We start from the raw sequence: 9,902 nt of genomic DNA on the forward strand, positions 1-9,902 counted from the left end.
GCGGGGGACAGTGAGTTTCTGTGTTACTTACCGCTGAAGCTGCCGGCCCTCTCCAGGGCACGTCTCTCCCGGCCACTCCGAGTGTTCCTAATGCAGAAGCTCTTGGAATCCTGTCCTTTAGGTTTTTATGGAGACTTCATCATAGAGTTGTCATGATTAAATCATTGACCAGTGTCATTTGATTCAATTTGCAGCCCCCCTCCTCTCCCTGTAGGTCAGGGGCTGGGTCTCCTGGTGACTAACACTCAACCCACCCTTAGGTAATTTCCCAAAGTCACCTTATTATCGGAACAAAAACCTTTATCACTCTCAGTGCCTCGGTAATTCCAAGGGTTTGGGAGCTATGAGCCAAAACCTGTGAATGACCATTTATATATTTCTTATAAATCACAGTATCACAAAAGGTTTATTCTTTAATATTGTCTAGTTTGATACCACAAAAACAATATCTGAGCATTATCATTGTACTGATAACATTAAATACCATATAGTTTATATATATATGTATTATATGTGTAATTATGTATATTCCTATACGCACCTTTCGAGGAGAAACTTTTATTAATCCTACGTACCTGTTAAGTGTGATAGTGCCCGTATAGATATAGAGGATTCCAAACACGTGCTTTAACCACTATAAAAGTCTTTTTTGGAAACAAAACACAGTGAAGACGTATGTATATAAATTTCCATGGTGAATGACTGTTTGACAACAACATGGTAAGTTTTCATCTACCCCTTCTGCATTACCAAATGTTCATCATTTCAGAGTGAATAGCAATATGCCGTTTCAGGGATCAGTTTCGTTCACGGATGTGACCGTGGACTTCACCCAGGAGGAATGGGAGCAACTGGACCCATCTCAGAGGATCCTGTACATGGACGTGATGCTGGAGAATTATAGCAACTTACTGTCAGTGGGTAAGCACAGCTTTCAGGGGTAACTCAGTGTTCACCTTTAGCGTCTATGTCATTTCTCAGTTTTAGAAATTGAGTTTCTAGATGACTAAATGTTTTGGGCCTCGAGCTTCAGGTGTTAAAGGTGACAGTGCAGGATCTCTGAAGTGCAAGCAGTTAGGAGCTGCCTTCCATTAGCAAATTCTCTGATATTAAACCAGATGTGATTTTCAAGTTGGAGCAACGAGAGTCAAGGCGAGCGAAAATTGCCAGTTGTGAACTTTCTAGGGCAGCTGTGGAAGGAGAGGAGGATCGGGAGCCACGAGAAGTACTATCTCAAGTATTAGGAATGGGTTGGGACCTCTGAAAATTTTTAGGAATATGTTTTTCAAACCCTTCAGCTCTGTTTTTCACACCTCCAGACATCACCCTTTCTGCTCAGCTTTTTCCTCGGTAACTTTTACAGACCTTCGCCTCTCACACTGGAGCCCTGATACTTGCATAACAGGTCTTAAACCTTTGTTTTGTGATTAGTTGCTCTTTCATTAGTATTTTCAGTTTATCAGAATGATGACCTTTACAGTTTAGCTGAAGAGAAATACACATTTTTTAGTACAGGAGTGACATCATTGTCCTGGACACAAACGGCAGCAGGCTCACAAGACTCAGGAATGACCAGTAATGCACAGATGGAAGTAAAGGTTATTAAAGGCCTACACCAAGGCCGGGTAATTCGATTCTTAAAATCCCTTGAAATAAAAGCAGGCACCAGTTCGGGGAAGAAATTAAACATATTAAAAGGAGAAAAATAGGATCTAATGATGAAAATACATTCTCCTCCAACAGTTCCAATAGGAAAAAAGGCAGTGAAACCAGCAGTAGCAGTGAATCTATCAAAGGGAGCTCGGCTCCTTGGATCTTTTGCTATATTTCCTACAGAATAGATATGAGTTTCTGGTCCTGCCATTCATTTGCAGAAGTCTTACTTTAGAGATTCGGAGCTCTGAACGGGATTATCTCTGCACACCTGTGAGAAATCCCACCTTGGGAAGTTATCTGGCATAAATGAGAGGGGAAGAGCGGGAAGCACAGAGACGAGACAAGGTGCCGCCCAGCCACGGTAACTCAGAGTCAGAGTTTGCGTTGCTAACCTCAGATCTGCTTAGGGCTTTTTCCTTTAATGTCTTCAGCTTCTTTTCTTGGTCTCTGTGCTAACTGTCCGGTGTCCTGGAGGGAGGACACTATGACCCTCCTTCGTGGATGGAATCGCCCTCCCATGCCATGTGTTTCCTGTTTGCTGCCCTTAGTTTTTATGTCACTTTACCCACCTTTTAAGGTCATTTTGGAATCTGGCAATGCTACTTGTGTTCATTATCTATTTCTACTTTTTTTTTTTTTTTTTTTGGCCACATCCCTTTTTTCCTCTTTCTTTCAAAGTTTAAGAGCTAGGAAAATTTGCACTGGACACTTTTTAATACTGGAAGACTAGGTCCCAAACTAAAAAGGCAACCTCACAATAAAACATTTGTAGAGACCACATCGTATAACATTATAGCGAAAGGGCTGACGAAGTATTTCGTGTGCTTTTTCCTAGAGGTGTGGAAGGCCGATGACCAGATGGAGAGGGAGCACAGAAGCCCAGATGAGCAGGCGAGGCCATTTATAATCTTTAAGAACCAAACCCCAATTGAGGAAAGAGGTGATCTCTTTGAAAAATCCTTCAATCTGAGCACAGACTTTGTTTCTTTAAGACAAGTACCCTATAAATACGACTTATATGAAAAAACTTTGAAATGTAATTCAGACTTACTTAATGGTAATAGAAGCTACATAAGAAAACAAGCTGATGAGTATAATGGATTTGGAAAAGCATTTCTCTATCTAAAGCAAGAGAAAACTCATCCTGGAGTGGAATACTCTGACTATAACAAAAGTGGGAAAGCCTTCGGCCATAAAGAAACCATTTTTAAACATCAAAAAATTAGAAATTTGGTACAACCTTTCATTTGTAACTACTGTGACAAGGCTTTCCCCTTTAAGTCACTCCTCATTAGTCATAAGAGAATACATACTGGAGAAAAACCTTATGAATGTAACGTATGTAAGAAAACCTTCTCCCATAAGGCAAATCTCATTAAACATCAGAGAATTCATACCGGGGAGAAACCCTTTGAATGTCTCGAATGTGGGAAAGCTTTCACCCACCAGTCAAACCTCATCGTACACCAGAGGGCACACATGGAGAAGAAGCCCTATGAATGCGGTGAGTGTGGCAAGACATTCGCCCAGAAGTTTGAACTTACGACACACCAGAGAATTCATACAGGGGAGCGACCCTATGAGTGTAACGAATGTGCGAAAACCTTCTTCAAGAAATCAAACCTCATTATACATCAGAAAATTCACACAGGGGAGAAGCGCTACGAGTGCAGCGAATGTGGGAAATCCTTTATCCAGAACTCACAACTCATTATACACATGAGAACTCACACCGGAGAGAAACCCTACGAATGTACTGAATGCGGCAAAACGTTCAGCCAGCGGTCAACTCTTAGGTTACACTTGCGAATCCATACAGGAGAGAAACCATACGAGTGTTCTCAGTGTGGGAAAGCCTTCAGCAGGAAGTCCCGACTCAGTGTCCATCAGAGGGTTCACATAGGGGACAAACCCTGAGACTGCAACCAGGTGAGACTGCAAAACCCTTCCAGTGGGAGAGAAGCGTCATGAAGGTACCGAAGGAGCATGGGAATTCACACTGAGACACAATAGATCAACTCAAAAATGTGTAAAAATAGGGTCCCCTAAGAACAATAACAACTGAAAATTAGCTTTGATACCCAAACTAAGGAATATATATCAGAATATATCCAATTGTAAATAGACATATTAACTGTATTACAATGAGCTTTTTAAAATCCCAAATGAATTATTCAACAATGAAATATTCTGGAAAGCAGCAGAAAGGTTCTGTAGACAATATCTAGGAATATAGTGGTTATGTGTGAGATTATGCCACAAAGCAAATTGTATATTCTAGATTTGCACACATGAATTTAACTGGAAGTTTGAAATTTTTGTTTTCGGTAATCATTAGGACACATCAAACAGGATTTTCCACACTAAACATCACACGTGTTTTTCAGTACCTTTCCAACTCAGTATGCGTTCAAAATGAAACGTGGGACGTGCGTTTTCTCCTGTTGCTTGCTGGCGTATGTAAGTTGGTATGACCATTGTTATCTTAATAAACCGAAGACTGTTGAAGTTTTTACCTGCTTCTGGGTTTGCTGAAGATTTTCTAGAAGAATTGTTTACATAAATAGGCAAGCGTGAGATAATTAAGAGGAGGTTTGCAGAGTGAAAGCAGCTGTATTACCCAGTGTGCACCACGGAATAAAAATAGGCTATATAAAAGGATCTCCATATCCATCCTGCTCTTCTTTTTCAGTGGGGTATTTGCATACAAATGCATGTTGTATAGCCCAGAAACCACCTATATTTTTGTGTGTGTTCCTGTTTCTCTTAATATTTTATCAGTTGTCTTATTGAAAATGATGGGATGTGTATGTAGTGCACAGATGTTACATTTCAGAGACTTTAAAGGAAAAATAATTTATTTTAAGAAACTATCAGATGTCTTTATTGCTTTTTAAAATTTTCATGTGCATAGTCCACTTCAGAAATAAATTTTTGCAGCATTCTGTTGAGAGGCATTTCTACTTCCTTGAATTTCAGTATCATAAACCTAAAGCATTTCCCTTTGGAACCTGACTTCATATAAGTTATACCTTTCCTTTAAAGGTTCACAGACAGTTTTATTAGTTACTGTTCAGTGATCTCTCCATAAACTTTTGTAAGTTAATCATCAAACAATAGAATCCTTTTGCATAACCTAAAGATATACCATTTTAGGCTTGATTTCAGATTCACAGGTTCCACCTTTTCCTGTTAGTCACAAATTATGCATTAGAATTGTAAATGCCAACCATAACTGGCTTTTTTTGAAAATTAATTTTTGAAGATCATTGATATACTGTGACTATATATGAGTGTGAGTGACTTCTGAACAAATTTACTAGACCATCCATAGTCCAATAAGCCTTTGTTTAAGTTGTCATCTTATACTAACAGCAAGGAAGTGGGGGGAAAGGTTTATTTCATACTACGCTGTTAGAAGTTTAAATTGTGATGGCCTCCTAGGAAATCATTGTGACTCTGTCTTTTAACATTAAGAATACACACACTCTTCAGCCCAGCAGTCTCACTCCCTGGAACCTGTCCCTAAGGAAATAATAAAGTGCCAGTACTTAAGATTATGTTTATCAATGTATGTTGTATTTTTTGGTAAGGACAGAAAAAGGAAACCATTTAAATGACCATTAGTATGGGAATGATTGAATAAACTGCATTAAAATATGTCATGGTTTGGTGATAGTCCACAGAAAAGAATGTGTGGGAGCAAACACTTTCAACTGAGAAGAGGAAATCAAGAGGAGAGAGTATATACCAAATGTTGTAAAATAAAGATCTAAGAACCTTATATATGTGTGTATTTGTATATGATTTTATGGGCCTGGAGAATAGAATTTATCCTAAATCAAAAATAAAATTCCCACTAATTTCAGTGGAAATCTTTTCATGCATTTCTTGGTCCCTAAATTGACACTCATTTATACTAAAACAATATAACCCATTAAAATGGACACAGTTTGTTAAATAACATTAGTTAACGTAGCATGACATAAGGCAGGCTCTAGCTTGCATGGCTGTATTGTACACTTGAGCCTGTGATCGCAACGAAAGTACATATTTAACATTGTTCATGTAATAGAAACTAATACAAAAAAGAAAAAATAGCTAAGACAAAAAACGAAAAATGCAAGGAATACCAACGTTATTACTACTGTAATAAATTACAAATGCTTTGAGAAAACTTAACATACCCACCTTTACGAGTACAAAAGTTATCATAAGGATAATTGCCCTTTCATGAGCTGTTTGCTCCTGAGGCCCTAGAAATCCAGGTCGGGGTTCCTAATTTTTTTTAAGTGCCTGCAATCTTCATAAACCAAAGTGATTTTAGATGAAACATCTTCTAAAGACAAGTTCCTATAACCTGTTCATAGGACTATTTTGTTTATTCTCAGCAAGGTAGGAGGTAGGGTTTATCTCACTGGTGAGCCAGCAAGCCAAGAGGTGGTGTATTCAGCACTAGAAAACCCAGCTAGTCCTATCTGTCTGACCCTAAAGCCCACGCCCTTGGCCCTGTGACCTGTTCTAATTTCACTGATATTTTGAGATATTTTTTTCCATTTCTATATTTTTCACAACCAAAGTACTTAAATTAACTTTTTCATTGTTTTATGTTTTATAAATCTAAAGTTAGGATTTATCTGCTTGGTATAAATCTCGTAGGGATGAATCTAATTGGTGGCACTCTACTGTTGATTAGTCTAAGGACTAGGCATATGGGGGATAAGGTGACAGCATCCCTGTCAGGCGTTTGGTCTAGGAAGTTAGGAGCCTGTGCCATCCCCAGGCCTTGTTAGGCTCAACTGGTTACCTGACTGTCATATCAAGTCCTGCGGGCCAAAACACAGTGTACTCTTGGGACCTGGTCTCCACTTAACAGTTTTCTGACTATTCTGTGCTCTGGTGTTTTTGAAAAGGAAAACTCACATAGCTTGTCCTGCTGAGCAGTAATCGTTTGAACACATCTGGGATCCCTGTGCTCCATTTTTGAGCTCTTAGCTCATTATTCTCAGGTCCTATCTCACCTCCTGCCCCCTCAGGCACACACTTTGAATCATTTCATGTGTAACTTACCTCTTTCTCTTGGTTTTATAAGGACTATCAGAATGTTAAACAAACCAAAACACACCTATTGAGGTTAGCAGGACTCATGTGAAAGCACTCAGATGGGTGCCAAAGAGCTCAAGTTACTGGAAAGTAGCGCACAAAACCCCATGAGAAGTCCAGACCGTGTCTGTTCACACTAACCATGGCAGTCGATGTGGGAACATTCATTTGTTGATTCATCCCAAAAAGACATCTTGAGTACCAACAAAGGAGCAGGCATTGTGGGCTGCTGGGGATACGATGGTGAATAGATTATATTATGACAGGGCTCCCCAGGATCAGACAAAATCTGGGCAGAAGACAGGCTATGTGATGAAGCAGGAAACAGATTTAGGCTGGGCCTGTCCTTGTGAGAATGTGAAGCCACAGTAGGGTTTTAAATAAAGAGTAGTATTACCTGCTTTTTAAAAAGTAAATGAACACCTTCTGGTCAAGATGGTGTAGGAGGTAGATGCTGTGCTTGCCTCCTCTCGCTACCACATCAAAATTACAATGAAACTATAGAACAACCATCACTGAGAGTAGCCCGAGGTCTGTCTGAATAGAAGAGTCCTGAGGACTATGTAAGAAGCCACATTTAGACATCTCAAGATGTCTCAAGATGTCTACTACTGAGGACAAACGTAAGAAGCCACCTTTAGACTGGTAGGAGGGTTGGAGATGTAAAATAGGTCAGTCTCATAACCTTGGGTGAGGGTTGAAAACCAGGAGGGTTATCTTGGCTGCAGAACCCTCCCACCCCCTCCCTGCCTTCACCGGGAGGAGCGAGGGGTCCCAGCTCCACACTGGGTTCCTCAGCCCAGGGTTTCAGTGCCAGGAAGAGAAGGCCCCAAAAACTCTGCCTGTGAAAACCAGTAGAGATTGTGGCTGAGTGAGACGGAGGGCTGTGGGAGTTGCAGATATTATTCTTGAGGCGCCCGCATGCAGACTTATTCAAGTGATGGACTCACTTGCTCTGAACTCCAGCACTGAGGCAGCTACCCCAAAGGTACCAAGGACATACGGGGAGGAACTGAATTGTCTGACTTCAGGGCAAGAGCTGAGGAGCGGCTCTCTCCCAGACAGAAGTGCTGGTGGAGTCCATTTTTCTTTTGTTGAGCCCTCCCCCTTTCCTGTCCGTATATATAGGCAGCAGCCATATCTGCGTCTCCATCAACTTGTCTAACACAGATAGCCTTACCCAGGTGATTCCCTGAGACCCTGCCCCTCCAAACTTGCAGGCCCACCCAGACTGCTTCCAGTGTTTTTTCCCACACAAATGGCCTGTATTAGCTTATGCTGCAGACTTTCCTAAACTCTTAAAAGTTCACAAAACCCAAAAAAGTAGCATCTGGACTTGGCATGGCATGTACTTCTTGCTGAGCAGCTTCAAGCCTGGCACTAGCAGGAGCCAGCCTTGGCACCTGACTTAGCTTCTCGAGGTACCTCTAAGCCCAGCACAGGTGGTAGCCATCTGCCTATTGTTTGGTGACTCTTGCCAGGTGGCCCTGGGCAGTACACAGGCTGTGCTGAACTTGGCCTGCAGCTGGGCCCTTCCCAGAAGGCCCTTATCTGGAACTAGAGCACCACCCAGGGCTGCATCTGAGGAGGATACACCCGAAGAGCAGACTGGGCAGACAGCAGAGCCCTGCTATAGTGAATGTACTCCATAGGGTTGGCCCCTCACTGGCAATTCTCACAAAACTAATCAGCCTGAGGGTCAACTTCTCTCATCAGTGAGAAAACAGCCATGGAGGCTCAACTACAACAGGAGGACACAAACCACACCAGGACACACTCTGAGCATCTGGCTCAGGTGACCAGGGAAGACTGTGCCACTGGGCCCCACAGAACACCTACATAAAGCTACTCTACTAAGACTGGGAGACTGGGGAACCCTACCTAATACATAGAAACAAAAGGAAACAGCCAAAATGGGGAGATGAACATGATCCAAATGAAAGAACAAAGCCCCAGAAAAACTAAAAGTGGAGACAAGCGATCTACCAGATGCAGAGTTCAAAACACTGGTTATAAGGATGCTCGGTGAACTCAAAAACTAAAAAAGAACCAGTCAGAAATGAAGAATACAGTAACAAGCGAAAATACATGAGAAGGAATCAACAGATAGATGAAACAGAGGATCAAAGCGATTTAGAAGATAAGGTAGCAGAAAACACCCAATCGAAAGAGCACCAAGAAAAAATCCAAACAGAGGATAGTTTAAGGAGCCTCTTGGGCAACATCAAGCATAACATTTGCATCATTGGGGTGCCAGAAGGAGAAGAGAGAGCACGAGAAATTGAAAACTTACTTGAAAAAATAATGATGGAAAATTTCCCTAACCTGCTGAAGGAAAGAGACATACAAGTCCAGAAAGCACAGAGTCCCAAAGATGAACCCAAAGAGGCCCACACCAAGACACATCATCATTAAAATGCCAAAGCTTAAAGAGAATCATAAAAGCAGTAAGAGAAAAACAATTAGTTACCTAATTGCTTTTTAGAGAATTCCCATAAAATTGTCAGCTGATTTCTCAAACTTTGCTGGCCAGAAGAGATTGACACAAAACAGTCAGAGTGATGAAAAAAAGCAAGCATCTACAACCAAGATTACTCTACCCAGCAAACTATCATTTAGAATCGAAGGACAAAGAAATTTCCAGACAAGAACAAGCTAAAGGAGTTCATCACCACCAAGTCAGTGTTACAGGAAATGTTGGAGGGACTTCGTTAAGAAGAAAAAAATAGGTATCAAAAGAATAAAAAAATGGCAATAACAACTTATCTATCGACAATTACTTCAAATGAAAAAGGATTAAATACTCCAATCAAAAGTTAGGGTGGTCTACAGCCATTCCACCCTTAACGTGCCCGATTTCGTCTGATCTCTGAAGCTAAGCAGGGTTGGGCCTGGTTAGTACTTGGATGGGAGACCACATAGGACGACCAGGTGCTGTAGGCGTTTTTTAAAAAAAAAAGATAGGGTGGCTGAATAGATAAGAAAACAAGACCCTTACATATGCTGCATACAAGAGACTCATTTCAGATTGAAAGATACACAGACTGAAAGTAAAGGGATGGAAAAAGATATTTCGTGAAAAATGGAAATGAAAAAAAAAAAATCTGGGGTAGCAATACTTATACCAGACAAAACAGACTTTG

General features: G+C 41.0%; 1 protein-coding gene, 1 long non-coding RNA gene and 1 pseudogene across 6 annotated transcripts in view; 2 read left to right on the forward strand and 1 right to left on the reverse strand.

The window, feature by feature from the left end:
• The window catches only part of ZFP1 (ZFP1 zinc finger protein), a 31,916-nt gene extending 26,476 nt beyond the window's left edge, over positions 1-5,440 (forward strand). For 3 of the 5 annotated variants that reach the window (XM_023523148.1, XM_011379929.2, XM_011379931.2), the window contains 2 exons: positions 795-921; positions 2,492-5,440. In XM_023523148.1, the coding sequence (XP_023378916.1) occupies positions 879-921; positions 2,492-3,573 (1,125 nt within the window). In that variant the 5' untranslated portion in view covers positions 795-878 and the 3' untranslated portion in view covers positions 3,574-5,440. Of the gene's footprint in view, positions 1-769; positions 922-1,874; positions 2,018-2,491 lie in introns of all 5 variants that reach the window. The other 2 variants (XM_023523147.1, XM_011379932.2) reach the window with 2 other exon arrangements.
• LOC111731493 overlaps positions 1-9,902 on the reverse strand; it is a 27,666-nt gene that overhangs the window by 5,171 nt on the left and 12,593 nt on the right. Inside the window, exon 2 of the long non-coding RNA XR_002777163.1 lies at positions 32-115. This is a non-coding gene — a long non-coding RNA (uncharacterized LOC111731493). The remainder of the gene's footprint in view (positions 1-31; positions 116-9,902) is intronic.
• Positions 9,584-9,702, forward strand: LOC111731508 (annotated as a pseudogene).

Source organism: Pteropus vampyrus, unplaced genomic scaffold, assembly GCF_000151845.1.
Source record: "Pteropus vampyrus isolate Shadow unplaced genomic scaffold, Pvam_2.0 Scaffold379, whole genome shotgun sequence".
In the NCBI taxonomy this organism is placed as follows: domain Eukaryota; kingdom Metazoa; phylum Chordata; class Mammalia; order Chiroptera; family Pteropodidae; genus Pteropus; species Pteropus vampyrus.